At 33.1% G+C, this 17,496-nt stretch overlaps 1 protein-coding gene across 6 annotated transcripts in view; it reads right to left on the bottom strand.

The window, feature by feature from the left end:
- Positions 1–17,496, bottom strand: part of ZDHHC17 (zDHHC palmitoyltransferase 17) — a 189,731-nt gene that overhangs the window by 131,352 nt on the left and 40,883 nt on the right. For all 6 annotated transcript variants that reach the window (XR_012005673.1, XR_012005674.1, XM_072772849.1 and 3 more), the window contains exons 4-7: positions 13,757–13,834; positions 13,003–13,147; positions 7,577–7,641; positions 6,784–6,946 (exon numbers count right to left, since the gene is read on the bottom strand). Coding sequence is in view for 4 of the 6 variants with exons in the window: in XM_072772849.1 (XP_072628950.1) it covers positions 6,784–6,946; positions 7,577–7,641; positions 13,003–13,147; positions 13,757–13,834 (451 nt within the window). In the remaining 2 variants the exon portion in view is untranslated. The remainder of the gene's footprint in view (positions 1–6,783; positions 6,947–7,576; positions 7,642–13,002; positions 13,148–13,756; positions 13,835–17,496) is intronic.

The raw sequence follows: 17,496 nt of genomic DNA, 5'->3' as shown, positions 1-17,496 counted from the left end.
AAAGCATCTAATTTTGTATTATGCTTCCCATTCAAGGTACAATCAGTAAATACATTTACTCATCTTATTCTATAGATTCTATTTTTGCTTATGTTTTGACATATAAAAGTAAACCAAAAAGTAGGTATTTTAGCACCTGCTGGATCAGAGGCTATCATTCAGTTTATCAGTTATTTCATATTCTTTAAGGGTTTTATTAGTAGTACTTATCACTACAAAATATATTACTATAACACCAAATTGCCAGAAACCTCTCAGTTTAATCTCAGTAATGACAAAGGTCTGAAGAAAATAGGGAAGAAAAAGAGAAGTCAACTTCTATTCCTACTGTTGTACTGGCATTCTGGTCATCTTAAATTCATTCACCCATCCAGAAATTTCCAAAGAGAATGAGAACAGCAACAAAAAAATAGTGACTCGGGTTATGGACCTACAGCTCTCCCTTTAATCTCATGAAGAGGAATGCCCAAGAGTATAAGTGAATAAAATAAAGTGTTTTAAGGAAGGAAAGAAACGAGACATAAGTGCCCCTAATTCTAGATCCATACTTCTTTGTGCCTTTATTAATTCAAAATCCTTTTTCTCATTAGTCAAACACCTACATTTCTATTCTATTTAATAGTTTCCACTATTTATCTACTTTTTTAAATAGAAAAGTAAAATGAAAATTTTTGTGTGCCAAAATTTTAAGAATGTATAGATGAATATTCAAAACTATTTAAAAAAGGGGAAATATTTAAATATTACTTTGAAAAACTGGATAAAAACAAAAAATAAACCTTAGAGTGCCTTACTTATGAGGGATGATTATCAAGTATAAAGTATACTTTATTTTTTAAAAAAATACTAAAAAATAAAAAGCAAACAACAAAACACGGCACTACCACCAATAGTAACAACTATAACAACACAAGAATAACAACAAAAAAGCCCAACCAATCCTTTAATAAAAGGTCAATAGTATTTAATAAGGAATGGGCTAATCTAGGTGAGTCTTCCACAAATAGGGATATTTACTGTAAAATATCTCCTTACCTATTCAAAACTTCTATCGCCTAAGTTGTAAGAACCAGCTAATTAATCCAAACTATAAAGATTACCTGAATAAAAGCAATCCCTTGGGTAACAATTCCCAGAGAATATCCTGCTGTTGCCTCGGTCCAGCTGAGCATCCCTTCCACTAGAGGGCCATGTGACACCTAAGGATTGCCTAGATAAAAAGATGGAGGGAGCTTTAAGAAATCTTCCAACTACTCCTCTAGTCTTCTGACTGCTTTTGTATAGTTCTTTCATTCAGTCAGTAAAATAAACAAGCAATTAACTTAAAGAATGATACTAAAGCCCAGGTTCTGAATCAAGTCTCTATTTGATTACTCCATGTTGTCAGCCAAAACAGTAAACGATAAAACAAGACCAATAACAACAAGAATCATGGAGTATTTATAGATTATGTAACTGGTAATAAGAGAAACTTTTCAAAAGTTTTGGTGAGATAAACATAATGGAAGGTGGAGGGTGAAAACTTTTTGCCGGAGATTGAATTTCATTATGAAAACTAAGGAAAATTCCTTCCTGGAGACCATCTAGGTCAGGTACTTAAGAGGTAAAGAAAACTATTTTTAGATAAAAGTTCTTACCTCATTTCAAGAAACCATGTAAGAGTCTTTCAATCTATTAACAAAGTTCAGTAATTTTATAGCCTGCACAAACTAAAAATTATGTTGTTTGATAATTTTAGAAAGAATAAACTATACATGCTTGGGCAGCACTCAGAGATTAATTGTTCTCCCAAAACTCAATTCATCTACATTTATCTGTACAACCAAAACATGTGGGAGAGTGAACAATATTATTTTTTAAAAATTCACAAATGAGATGCTACCATAAGAAGGGTTTACTACATACATAGGTCATTTTTTTTTTTTTAATTCTTAGTATCCCAAATCACTTTTCCTTCCCTTACTGTTATCGCTTCTTAAGATTTGGATTTATTCCATGTAACTATTTTCTGGGGCCATGGTTCTTAAATTCTTTTGAGTCGTATTTGATGAAAGCCATTGACAATCTCCCCGAAAAGTACTGATACAAGTCATTTCTTCGTAACAACGTATGGGCTCACCCCCTAACCAAAATTCACTGGTAGGTCCCAGATTAAGAATTTCTAATCTAGGTTATATGGCTAATCTTGTTCTTCTAAGGATCAAAACAGTCATTTTAAAGTTACTTTATCTTGAAAAAAAAAAATCATTATTTACATATTAAAAGAATCGAATTCCTTATTCAAATAATTTACAAGGGCAAATATCTAATATAAAGATATAATCTCTAAGAAACTTAAGTTTAATCTTATTTAGAAAGTAGCTATTTTAGATTAGGATCAACAAAATAGTTGTATAACACAAAGTATAATTTTTATATTCTTTGAAGAATGCAACTTTTACTCCTATTACAGCCATATCCAGATTTTCAGACTACATATTTTTTGTTGTAATTCATGATCAACTAGACTCTCTTTAAGACTTAAAAAGAAAAATGGAAAAATAAACAGGCATAAATCAACTTTATTTCTCAAATTCCTGGACAAAGAACCTAGGTTATTTTTAATTAATAAATTTTTCCCTTTTGAAATTCACACCAATTTAAGTTTACTTAATTAGCTTGCCATTCCACATAACTAAAAGGCACTACATCTCAAATTATATATGATTAAAATAGAACCAATTCCTTTCACCCTCGCCAAGCAAGTCCTCTTCCTTCATCTTCACAACCTCAATATGTATTACACTTACTTATTCAGCCGTCAATATTTCCTTTCACCCTCATATCTAATCTACTCTGAAATATCATTTCCAAATCCATTCACTTCTCTCCATCTCTATTCCTGTAATAGTAGGTTAAACTAAGTTTACCTGCCTGATTACAACGGCCTAAATGAGCTCCACTCATCCTCTCCATTTTCTTAATTCTTCAATGCATTCTCCATCAGCAACCAAAGTTTTAAATATTTCTAAAAGAATATTTAAAACACAAGGTATAAAGCCAGGCTACACAAATCCTTCCAACTGTTTCTCATGACCGAGAACATAATTAAAGTCACTTATCGTAGCCTTGCATGATCTGGCACCTGCCTCTCTCAGTGACTTCACTCCTTTGCTCACTGCACTCAGTCCAGGCTGTCATTCTCTGCACCTCTAATATGGCAAGCTTACTCCTGGCCTTGGGACTTGCAACTTGCAGGCTCCTCTACATGCAAAGTTTTTTCCCACGTGTCTTTGTATAACTGATCCCTTCTTCATCAGACAAGTCTCAAAGCAAATGCTAGCTCCTCAGAGGTATTCACAAGTCACTCATAGCCCTCATCACTGTACCATATTTGCCTGTATGTCTCATGTGTGTGTTTTAATTAACTATTTCCTAATACAATGTAAACTCTGAGAGAATATGGACTTCATCTGTCTAAAACACCTGGACTCCCCAGCACTAATATTTGCTAAATGAATAAACAGTTTCCACTAGAAGGTGGTGACTACAGAGCAGCATATTAGGAATGCCAGATTCCACTAGAAAAAAAACAGCTGATACTTATTTCATCTTTTAAGTTCCAGAAAAAGTGCATTTGAAAACAAAATTCTACTTTTCCACCAGTGTAGACAGCAAGATTATTTTTATTCTGAAAGTATAAATGTTCCCTGAGCAACTGAACCAACTACTTAGACTTTATTTTCTTTAAAAATAATGTCACTTCAAATAAATCAGAGGAAGATAAATATAATCTCACTTGTTTGTGGAATCTATAAAACAAAAATAAAACAAAACCAAGCTCACTGATACAGAGGAACAGACTGGTGGTTGCCAGAAGCAGGGGTGAAATAGGTGAAGGGAGTTGAAAGGTACAAACTTCTAGTTTTAAAATAAGTCCTGAGGATGTAATGTACAGAATAGCGGCTGTATCTACTGTATATCTGAAAGTTGCTAAAAGGTAAATCTTAAGAGTTTCCATTACAAGGAAAAAGGACATTTTGTGACTATGTAATGGTGAGAGATACTGACTGGATCTGCTGCAGTGGTCACCCCACTCTATGTTCCAATCATTATGCTGTGTACCTGAAATTAGCATAATGTTGCATGCCAACTATACCTCAATTAAGAAAAATAACATAATGATGATGGTGTTGTCACTCCAGAAGCTACCAGGGAATTACATTTAAAATAACTTCTTTTGGGGGACACCTGTGTGGTTTAGTCAGTTAAGCGTATGACTCATGATTTTGGCTCAGGTCATGATCTCAGGCTCATGGGAGGAGTCGCCTTGAGATTCTCTTTCTACCTCTCCTTTTGTCCCCTCCACACATGCTCACTCATGCTGTCTCTCAGAATAAAAAAAAAAGTTTTACATGCACAATAATTATATGACACTGTGGACTCGAAGGTACTCATACGAAGTGCACTAGTTAAGAAAGCTACATTCAAGGGTGCCGGGGTGTCAGTTAATTGTCTGCCTTCGGCTCAGGTCATGATTCCAGGGTCCTGGGATTGAGCCCCATATCAGGCTCCCTGCTCACTGGGGAGTCTGCTTGTCCCTCTCCCTCTGACTCGCCCCCCTGTTCTTGAGTGCTCTCTCAGAAAGAAAGGAAGAAAGTAATAAAGCAAGAAAGAAAGGAAGAAAGAAAGAAAGAAAACCAGCGAGCTACATTTAAGCATATTCTATCTTGGTACCAAATAGATCATGTGCCTGAACCTACAAAATATTAAAAATATAAGGTACAAACCATATAAATCATTTCAAATATCTCTCTTACCATTACCTTCCTGTTGAAATTCATTATAGATTATTTCTTATTCTAAGTCTAATAAAAGTTTAGGCAATGGTTAAGGTGAAGTGCAAGGGGGTTCACTATTTATTTGAAAGACATTAAATTTACAAACCACACTTCAAATACTTAAAGATCATGATTTGAGTGAAGTTACCTAAATTCTATATGGACAGAAATAATATTTTTAAATGGTCTAAAAATACACACTACTAGCTTCAAATTCCAGAACTGTATAGTCATGTTGTCACAATTTTTAGCATTACTGTTATTTCAATACACTGATGTGACTGACTCTTGGCAGAATCTACAAAGACTCAATATTTGCCATGGTGAAATTGGTTCTATCTTTTCACTAATATTAACACTAAAATAAATATTTTGAAATATATTCCTGGGGCATGATCATTTTAGGAATGGGTGTCTGGTACCAAAGAGAAGAAAAATAATGCTCTAAAGCAATTCAGATATAAAACATAAAGGTAGACTCACTAATTTTTTCTTATGCAGATATTGGTCAGCCTTAATCAAACTTCTTCCTTCTTATCCTCTAGGCCTGAGGTCGGCCTAATTTACTAGACACCGTGTTATGAACTTTTCTGAGCTTCCTATTTAAAGACATTTGGGAAAGCAAACTTTTTTCTCTAGAATTACAGAAGTGGCAGACAGGTATACTAGCAGTCATGAAAACTAGCTTCCAGGTTATGCTCATGACTACATAAATCTTCATTCAGTCTCTCAACAAATATTTAGAGTGCCCACCATGTGCCAGGCACTATGGTATACCAACTTTCCTCTTTTCAATTTTTACTGGTAGATATTAGGTCACTCTGTTCACTTTGCGTAGAGACAAAATGACTTGAAATTTTAAAAAGAAAGAAAATATATGGTTTTCTCAACTTCTTATAGTTTCCAACAAGATATTTGATATTTACTTTTAACTAAACATTTTTAATGAAACTCATTTTTAAAAATTCATTAAAATTTCAAGTAAATTACGCTCCATATAGTTAGTCTAAGCTGTATTATTTTAGTAGTTCAACCTCAGAGTAATCAAATACAGAAAGAACTATTCATTGGAACATAAATAGATGCCCTGATCCAGCAGGAGATAACCTTCTTTTTGATTGCCATTTCAGATTATGTGGCTCAAATCTCTTTCAGATTTAATTAGCACATATCCCCTAGAAATTTAAGAAACATGACTCAGAAAATACTATGATTTATAGTCAAAATTAAAGAACATTTGTCAAAGGGCATAACGTTACTTATGAATTCACATACTGAAAGATGATGTTTAAAAACTTAAAGTCATTTCACAGAAAGGGTTGCTGAAAGTCGTGGCAGATACTCAGGCTTTAAAAATTAGAATGGTTAAGTAAAAATTTAAGACTAGTAATAGAATTTTCTTTCAAGTACTCATAAAATGTCTACAAATTTCTAAATGTTCAGTGTGAATGTTAACTGTGCTTTGCTCTTGGATAACTCTGTGTACTTTTCCTGGATTAGTCCAACATCTGGGGGAAGTGGGTTCTCCTATAAACATCAAGGTGCCTATCAAATTTAAAGATCTTGACCTTTAAAATAAGACAATAACAAGTCAAAGAATTACTAGAAGTTGTTATGCATAATGTGGTTTAACTACAAATTTGTGAATCTCTGTACTGATCTTCTTAAAGAAACCAGAAAACTATTTCCTTCAGCTATGAAAATACATATTATAGAACTTAATTTTCAAAAGTCAGTAAGAATTCACCAATGAAAAGACCATCAAATCTGAAAATTACTTCAATATTAAAAGACAAAAGCAAATAATCCAGTCTTTCCAAACAAATTCTTGCATGGAAGCAAAGAGTTGAGCTTAAATAAGAGGGTTCTTCCCTCCTTGACACTCTATGAAAAAGCCTATCTTTTACTGAGGAGTTAAGATCTTAACATTTCACATAGCATAATCAATATAGGATATTTTTACCTTGATATTCTGGGCATCAACATTAGCTCCAGCTTCCAGAAGAAGACTAATGACTGTGGTATTCCCTGCTAGTACTGCCCAATGCAGAGCAGTGTTTTTGTGATACTTGTCACCAAGGTTAACTGAAACATTGAATGTTAAAAGCAATCTAGTTGGATCCACACTGAAAAGGAAAAAAAAAAAAAACAACAACAACAACCCTAATTTCAATTATAGAAATCATTACAGACACTAAACTGATCGTGGTTGCATTTGCATTCCATCTTGGAACACTTCTATTCTAGCCTATACTCAACCTTATAATTGGTAACGAGGGGACATTCTAATATGATGTATTAAGGATATGCAACACCCGTATAAAATAATACTGTTCCAAGAGAGGGCATACTTGGTCCTGACATTTTCTAATTTTGATTAGGGAGTAAGGTCATTAATAGCCATATAATTAAACAATCACATTTTTTAATTTAAATCTGGATTATTCCAAAAATGTTTTCAGGTAACTTACTAATATAATAAACCTGTCAATATACAAATAACACGAAAAAAATAGTTTTTAAAAATAAGGTAACATCTTTCATTCTTAAAAACTGCTAAAAGAATAAAGATACTACCATTACCAAGGTCAAGGTAAGCCCAGACTCAAACATTTAAAAAGGTAATTTATTATATACAATGTACTCATAAGAATTTTCAATATTAGTAAATAGAACATTAACTGCTTTTTCTCATCACTTATTTTACATTTTAATATGTTGAAAATGATCTTAAATATTTTATAATGGTTACATACCTATGCGTTCTGTAAGCTGCCCACATTAAAGGTGTCATTCCATTCTGATCCATCATATCTACATCCTGATAGAATAAAAAGAAAGAAATTTTTACTGTCTGACTTTTAAGTTCCTACCAAATTTACTCAGAAAAATCTATTTACATATCATAGGAGAAGCCAATGTAACATTACTCAATTAAGGCTGATTTCTGAAAATTTTTCTTTTCTAACTTTTTTTTTTCTTTTCTAACTTTAAAATAAACTATCATTTGTCACTAAATATTTTCATTAGTGGGATATATTTAGTGGATTATACATTAAATATGTATTTAAGTAACATACTTATAGATATCCTTTTTCAGATGCTTTAATCACCCTTTTCAATGTTTTACATTTAGAAATCTTGATCTATTCTTCATCTTTCATTCACAGAGGATAAGTTAAATGAAGTCTGTGAAAAAGAGATTTATACCATTTCATGAAAGAGGAATAATAAAACCTTGTTTATTTCTAGGCATTTCAAAACGAGGAATAAAAAGACTTCTCTTTTCAATAAACTGAAAAAAGTTTGCTTTTTATTTTATTGTTACACATGTACATTTTTACAGTCAAATAATTCTGCAAAGTGTGTGGTGATAAAGCAATTCTGTTTTACTCCCCACTATTTTCATCTCTTTTAGTCCTCCAAATCTTAAAATAAGATGACTGAATTGCTACTTTTTGATTTTTCAGTTTTAGGCATTATCTGCTGAGACTCTTCAGTATGTGAAATGAGAATTTCCCTCTTTTCTCTTCCTGCCCCATCACAAATATACACCTATTTATTCTTTCAAGAGATCTATTGTATTTTTGGTGCTATAAATATTTGATATTTATATTATAAATGTACATGAATACTATACCCAGCAAAAAATGCATAGTAAACCATGATTATTTTCCTTCTCCCAGCCAACTTTTTGCCTTCCTATGATACTTCCCCAACCTTTTGCTTAGTTTTTTAACAAATTACAATTAAAACTACCATCTATTCAACTAAAACTCTTCCCTAGTTAACTAAATCTTTCAAGACATCTTGATGCATCAAAGGTTCTGTACGTTTCACTTCCTTAAAATTATCTCTCCTAACTCCAATCTGGACTATATATGCCTGAGGCATCTGTCTCATTAACTAGAACAGGAACAGGAGTTCTTTGAGGATTAAAATTATATTAACTTCATCTTTGTATTCTCAGTGCCCAGCAGAGTAAATTATCAACAACCATCTGTTAAGTAAAAAGACATTTATCTACCTACTTGTTTGGGGAAAGTACAGGCTTTAGAATAAGAAAGACATGGTTTTTAATTCTTAGCTGCACCACTTAATAGCTATAAAACTGGCACAATGACTTTAATTCTCTGTGCTTCAGCTTCTTCATCTAAAAATGCCAATATAAATAATGGCTTCGTAAGATCCTTGTGATGATTAAATGGAATAATGTGTGTAAAGCACCTAGCCCATACCCTAGAACATAACAAACGCTTAATAGATAAGCAGTTCCTTAATCTTTTTTTCTGCATCGTCCATTCCTGGATTATATAAAGGCAGCAGCTCTAATCCAAGTTGTGTTATCTAACATGCCAGTCAGTGCAGAGAGGAGAGAGTTATAGTGAGTACACTGCAAAACACTCTATACCTCTATGCAGGTCTCTGTGAACCACTATTATTGATGGGAGTAGGTCTCAAATATGAACATTATCCAAGTGTAATGAAGCATAAAAAATGCTGAGAATCAGTACATCAGACAAACTAGAACACACATCCTTGGACATCATTACTTTTAGTACCTCATCATGAATGCTGAAATCCAAATGTTACACCTTATCCATTACAAATCCATTTATGGATATACATTAACAATGGTTGGGAACATCTTATGCAACCTCTCTCAATATTTCCAATATACACATTGATTTTTTTCAATAAAAATCTTAAGAAAATCCTCTCAGAAATGACAAGTTTCCTTGTTTCTTGAATGAGCCAAGTACTGTAACTTAATTTTACTTCTTTCACTTTCTTAATTTTAAGAGAGCTCAACTAAATTTGATGTCCAATTAAAACAAACATGTAAATTCTTGTTTTAGTTTCTTCTTCCTTCTTAGTTGTCTTTTCATATCCTTTTTAAAAAGTGATAGTATTAAAAAATATCAATAAGTAAAATTAAAAATGTAAAATAACGCCACATCTCTAGAATACTAAAAGAAAAATGAAATTCAACCTTTTCTTTCTTTGGGTCGGGGTTTAAAACTTGGTACTTCTTTTCCAAGTTCAGCCTGGACGTATGGGTATTCTCTATAAGGAAGAATTAACAAGCCCAGATCAAAAGCTTATGGGGATTCCATGATCAACAGGGCTCCATAACTTAGTATTTTCCCTTTTCTCCTGAAAATCATCCAAAAGAATTGGTAGTGAGCACTAAATATATTTTAACAGTATAACTAAATGAAACAAATGTGAAGAACAGAATGACAAACTAAATGGAAATGTTATATGTCCTAAGGAATGTAAAACTGATACAATTAACCAAAAATTGAGAAAATGGAAAAAGGCTGAAAAGAAAGTAGAAGTACCTACTCTGTAATAGCTATGAATCAAAGGATATTACTTAAAGCTGAAAATCAACTAAAAGAAATGTAGTTATACCTACCAGAACAAAGTTAACACTAAGAAAAACAATATTATAAAGTCAGTTAAAGACAGGAAAGAGAAAAAAATATACTAAATTTATTATTACTTATAATTGGGAACTAATCAGAACTAATAAAATTTGAGCAAACATCTGATTGAAATAAGAGAACTGTTTGTCTAAGGAATGTGTTTACCAAGCAGAAGAAGATAAGATCAAGCACAAAGGCCGGAAGACAACAGCATATTAGAGCTGTTCAAGGAACAGCAGGAAGACTGGTGTATCAAAGCAGAGTAAGTAGGAAGATGACAAAAGATGGGCCTGAGAGTATCTCCGACTAGACCACACATGGTTCTGTAGTCCTTCTGCAGGGAAAGACTTTGCACCTCATTTAGAGTATGGTGTCATGAACACTAGAGGAATTTCCTTTTATAATTAGTGTATACATGGAAAAAATATATACTAAACTGCTAAAGAAAGTAATCTCATTGTGGGGGGGGCTAAGGGAAGAAGGTGGAGTTTCATTTTCTAAGTCATACTCTTTCTCTTACCTTTGAATATTTTATAATAAGCATGCTACTTTTGTAGCGAAAGAATTGAATAATCAAAAATAAAAACCTACTCATGAAAAAGAAAATTGGGTATCCCTGGGTGGCGCAGCGGTTTAGCACCTGCCTTTGGCCCAGGGCGCGATCCTGGAGACCCGGGATCGAATCCCATGTCAGGCTCCTGGTGCATGGAGCCTGCTTCTCCCTCTGCCTATGTCTCTGCCTCTCTCTCTCACTGTGTGCCTATCATAAATAAATAAAAATAAAAAATAATTTAAAAAAATATTGAAGATACCTTTAAAAAAAAAAAGAAAATTGCCAGACATTTATTATCATCATGCATATATTATCATACAAAAGGTAATGTGACAGGTAGAAATCCCTGTCCCTTAAGAATTTTATAGCCAACATCCTACACCAAAGTTATAAAGAATACTGAAACATCCAGACCCCAACATCAATAAGCTAACAAAGACTCAAAAAATGTATACCACTTTTCTTACCCAGTTAAAAACCAAAATAAAAAGTGAACACATATAAATGTATACCTGCAAAATAAAAAGCCACTAACATTATCATGTGTTATAGCACCATCCACTGCTCCAAACCCCAGTCTAGAAGAAATTTGGGAAAACAAAAGTAATCTGTGGCAGTTGGTACCCAAAGATGGCCCAACAAACTTCACCTGCTGGTTCACACCCGTTGTCCACACAATCAACAGAGACTGACCCTGTTACTTGCTTTAACTGATAGAACAAAAATGTTGCTGTGCCAGTTCAAGACATAAGACTTTAAAAAGGCAGACAGCTTCTGCTTTTGTTCTTTCGGTAGCTCCCACCACGTAAGTCTAGTTCCCAGGACACCTGAGTGGCTCAGCGGTTGAGTGTCTGACTTTGGCTCAGGGTGTGATACTGGAGACCTGGGATCGAGTCTCACATCAGGCTCTCTGCATGGAGCCTGCTTCTCCCTCTGCCTGTCTCTGTTTCTCTGTGTTTCTCTCATGAATAAATAAATAAAATCTTTGAGAAAAAAAAAAAGTCTAGTTCCCTGCTAGAAAGACTATGTCAATGGGTACCATGGAGAAGAAATCACTATCTTCACTATCTCAGCACTCCAACCGAACCCAGCCTTTTAGCCATTCCTATTAAGGCACAAAGTAGATGAGTGAGCCATCCTCCATTCCAGTCAAGCCCCCAATGACTGTAATCCCCAGGGATTATCACAAGGGCTACCATCTCGCCAAGCCCAGTCAACCCAAAGTAATAAATGGTTGGCACTGTTCTAAAGCCATTAGATTTTGGGGGTACTCTGTTAACACATATTAGATAATAAACCCCTCTTCCAACAATTAGCCAGTCTATGCCACTTTCCTTACAATCTAACAATTAGCCAGTCTATGCCACTTTCCTTACAATCTAATTCACAACACACAAATGTCATTGTGTGGCACTGCCAACAACAAATATCTTAAAGAATCCATAAAATAAACACTATTCGAATTCCAAATCTGCATAAAATTTAAAATAAATGTTAATAGCAATGAATTAAAATCATTTGTCTTACTCTTATGAGATTCTTAGCTATAAAACTAATGTTTAAGTATAACCAGAGAAATGACATGAAAGAAAAACTGAGTGATCTTAATTTCAACAAAATATATTTATCACAAAAAGATGGTATATATAAGCTGTTTTCTGTTTAATGTGATTATAACAGTACACACTCTTGAAAAATCAGGAAGAATCATTTAAATCATGATAAGTTTTCTGATATGTAAGAGGACATGTAATCATGTTTTCAGATATGTAATAATGGAGAAGTACCATTATTTAATGCAGCAGAAACTGATTCCCTACTATGAGAAGTACTTAATAGAAAAAATAACCAGTAAAATGTTCAAAAAAGTTTAAATGAATTCAGAGTATATACTCAAAAGATGTAATTAAGGGAAAGAATAGATACCTGAATTTTCTTACTTTCTCAGATCTCTATCATTCTCAGAAATAAAAGATGCAATTTAATGGATCACTATCTGGTTTTTTATTATCTTTCTTATTTTTAACTCTAATACCTCAATATCAAACTAAGGATATTATTTATTTATTCTCTTCCATCTATCAGAAAGTACTATTTAAATATCACCAGGTTGTTACACTTGTAACACCAATGATATCAGGCATTTAAACCATGAAGAACATCTGATTAAAAGCCACACCATTGTGATTTTTTTTACCTGTCCTTTTGCTATGAGATAAGCAACAATTGAGGTATGTCCAAACTGAGCAGCCAGATGAATACAGCTACATCCTTCTCCATCAATTAATGAAGGATCTGCACCATATTTCATTAGTTGCACAACCATAGATAGATGGCCTTGTCTAAAACATAAAAGAATAAACACTTAAATATATAAAGTTATTTCAAACAGGATCTCCTGGAAAGATCATTTTTAAATAGGGCAATGGTGGAAAAGATTACACAATTTTTATTAAAGTTTCTTAAAATATGTATATGTCAAGACATATGGGATAATTAGGATAATTTTATGGTCTTTAAGTCTCAACTGAAATAACATTTAAATTTTTTAGGTATTTATAACTTATTTAAATATGTAACATAAAATAGTTACTATATACTACTAGTTCTACTCAAATATAATCTTAATTGTCCCATGAACTGGGCAACTTGTTTAATTGTAAATATATAGAGGCTGCATAATTATTACATTTACAAATCCAAAGTTTAACTCAGTTGTAATCTAACTGGATTAATATCAGTATAGAGAATTCCCTAAAGACACTTTGGGACAATAAACTTTGCTGTCAATGCAGGTATAACAGTGTACAGCAATATATTAGTACACTGTTGATATTAACTATTAGCATAGGTTATCCCATTCATTTTAGCATATCATAAAAAAAAGAAAAGTTGTTTATAGACTCATTAAGGAACCAAAGGAAAAAAAAAATCCAGAAGCAAATTTAAACCTTGTGGCCCAGTGCAATGGAGTGGAATTTAGGTCTCCTCCAAGTTGATCCACAATAGCACCTTTCGAAATATAGTATCTATAAGACAAAATTTTAAATAATTTAGACAACTTTCATTTCAATTTTAAGAAATTATGTAAAAAACGTAAAAATGTTTCCACTGTAGACCTCATACTAGTTTATGCCCTTGATGATAAACACTCTTTTGTGATATTTAAAAAATATATTCAGTAGAATTTATCAAACACATCACTCTTCTGTTCTAGAAGAAAGGAAAGTAATTTTTTTTAGTTACAAAAAAGAAGAGCAGTGTCAAATAACAATCATACAAAAAAGGTGGCAGTCAGAGAACCACAGGACTTGGATCAGAGAGCAGCAATAGAGAGAAAAGGTGTAGAATAGGCCACTTAGTCTACCATGGGTAGAAGCTGAGCTTTACTCACAAAATTACTGTAGATTAAATCAAACAATATACATGCAAGAATTTTATAAGTTACAACACAGAGGTTCCTTACAATGACATACCTTTAAAGCTGTGTTGCTTTAAAAAGAATGAACAACCTTCTTACTATATTAACATTATAACATTGATATCCTCTGAAATGAACAAGACCTAGCTGCTTATCATAATGTTTACTTTGGATTGATCAATGTAATGAATCTTGACTATAAATGATTTCAAGCCCTTGATGTCAAATGCTTTATGCCGTATATTACTGAGATTCTTAAACTGGTCTAAGTGATTACTGCTTTAGATCACTAATGCATTCACTTTTAATGCACAGTTTTAAACATTTAATATACTCATACTTACATGCTTGATACAGAATTTTATCGCTTTATGTATTGGTTAAATTGGCATTTTTAAAGCATTACGTAATGAAGTGCCAGATTCCACTCTATCATGTAAAACAGTTTAAAGTAACCTAACAAAATATTTCCAGACTAAAATATTTCCGTCCAAAATATCAGAGACATTAGACTGAACACAAACATTTAACTATTCCTAAATTCTTTCCTAAGGTATTTGGTAGACATTATATAATAGTTGAAAATGGTTTTTTGAGCCCAAAGAGAAGTATAGCTCAGCCAAACAGCTTTGATAAGAACTGGGATATTTTTATTTATTTATTTTTTTTTAAGATTTTATTTATTTATTCATGATAGTCACACAGAGAGAGACAGAGAGGCAGAAACACAGGCAGAGGGAGGAGCAGGCTCCATGCAGGGAGCCTGACGTGGGATTCGATCCCGGGTCTCCAGGATCGCGCCCCGGGCCAAAGGCAGGCGCCAAACCGCTGCGCCACCCAGGGATCCCCAAACTGGGATATTTTTAAAGGCAATTTTATTACCTTCTCTTTAGTCAATATATTTGTTCCTGAAAGTTATTTTTATTCACATTTCAAATCTTTGCTAGGGTTATGGTAAAAAAGTGACTTCCAGACTGGTTCCAGTGCAACCTTTTTTTTTTTTTTCATAAGGACAGGAGAACTTTTTTTCTGCATACTAAATAAGAACTATCGCCTTTTCATTGCAAACTACTAGAAGAGAAGTACTAACTTTTTATAACATGTTATTCTTTAAAGCTGCTAAGACCCTAGTTCAAAACTACATAATTCTGAGATGGTCTTGTGATTCTTATTTTTAAACTCAAGCCCCCCTGCTTACTACGAGATTATCAAGGAATGTTCGCAGGTACTAATTAATGATCCCTAGGTTTTGAGGTGGGATCATCAATGAACAAGAGATATCAATAACCATTTGAAAGATAAAATGTAAATAGCTAAAACACCTATGTCTCCAGAGGGGGATACCAATGAGAAGCGAAATGGAGTATGTTATAAAACCCTAGAAAGACTAAGAGATTAAAGGTCACTGTTACCTCTGTAGAATGTAATGAAGAAAGTAGACTATAAACAAAAATACTGACTAAAAGCTAATAAAAGAAAAAATAAAATAAATAAAATAAAATAAAAAATAAATAAAAGCTAATAAAAGTTGAAAAAACAGTTGTTTGGTAACTTATATTTTCACTGAAAGTTCAATATTTAACATCACAGGCATTTTAGTGACACTGAAACAATCAGGAAGCTGATAGTACTAGATAAGTATTTCTTTGTGCACTGATATTTTCAAACTTAAAATGTGACTACTCAGAATTTTAAAATTATTGTAATATTAACTCAAACTCTTCTTTTAAAGAATTGGGACACCTGGGTGGCTCAGCAGTTACGCGTCTGTCTTCAGCTCAGGGTGTGATCCTGGAGTCCCAGGATCGAGTCCCATATCGGGCTCTTTGCATGGAGCCTGCTTCTCCAGTCTCTGCCTCTCTCTCTGCCTCTCACGAAAAAGTAAATAAAATCTTTTTAAAAATAAAAAAATAAAGTTTAGAATCATTCTTACATCCCTAATCTTCATTGTATGAATGAGGATTTCTGGCTCCAGCCTCAGGCTCACATTGATTTTAACACTCAACCATTCAGCACTTTCTCAAAGGTATATTCAGTACACCTTTACTAGAGAAATTTAAGACTCATGGAATTAAATCAGAGAACCATATGAGACACTATACTGAAAAAACAATAATTCAAAAAAAAAAACAATAATTCAATGAAAGTTTACACTATAAACAACAATCATAACCTTGATCAAGTCAGCATGCATATACTCAAGATACTCAGCTCCTTCTCACAAAGAGATTAGAAGATTCTTCTCTAAGAAACACCGAACAACTCCACAGAAAAACTAGAAACAGACATCTGGGAGGATCCTGTTGTGATGTAAGTTCTACAACTTCCAATCAGCTTTGATATATCTCTCCTAAATATGACCAGATAATTGAGGAAAGTTTCAAGTACAGAAGGAGATAAAATAAACAGAAGTCTAAAATAAATAGGTAATATATAGAGAAGAAAAATTTAAGAAACAAAACGAAAATTACAATTAATATCCTCCAAAATCTAAGAGAATATACTCATGATATGAAGAACTAAATATTTTTTAAGGGGGGGGGGGTACAGAGATCAAGAAAAAAAATGCTTGAAATTGAAAATGTAAAAAATAAAATTAGAAATTCAAAGGAAGCACTAAAAGATAAATTAAATAAAGAAACTCTCCCCCAAAGCACAATAGCTATATTAGGAGATAAAAATTACTTGGGATATGGAGAGCTGGGTGGCTCAGTTGGTTGAGCATCCCACTCCTGATTTTAGATTTCAGCTCAGATCATGATCTCAAGGGTTGTGAGATAGAGCCCCATGTGGGGTGTCACACAGCACAGAGTCTGCTTAAGATTCTCTCTCTGCCTCTGTCCCTCCTCTTGCTCATGCTCTCTCTTTAAAATGAATAATTAATTAATTTAATTAAATCTTAACCAAAAGAAAAAAAAAGTACTTGGGATAATGGTAAGAGAAAGAATCAGTCTGGTTGGTGTTAGCATCTGAGTTCCTAAGGGGAAAAACCAAACAGAGAAAATGAAAGCAAGGCACTCTTGAAGGCACATGCAAGAACACCTCCCTAATCCAAAAAGGCAAGTTTCCTGATTAAAAGTGACAACTTAATGGCCACAAACTGGATTTAAAGTAAGTCAGTAAATAAATAAAGCAAGCCATATCAGTACACAATAATGTGAACTTTCACAATAATGTGAACTTTTCACATAAAGAAAAAAAAAATGTTCCCAGGGAAGAAGAATAAGCCATACATACAATGTGTTCTCAGAAAATTTTAAACTCAATATT

This window comes from Canis lupus, chromosome 13 (assembly GCF_048164855.1).
Source record: "Canis lupus baileyi chromosome 13, mCanLup2.hap1, whole genome shotgun sequence".
In the NCBI taxonomy this organism is placed as follows: Eukaryota; Metazoa; Chordata; class Mammalia; order Carnivora; family Canidae; genus Canis; species Canis lupus.
This window is presented reverse-complemented; position numbering and strand designations above follow the sequence as displayed.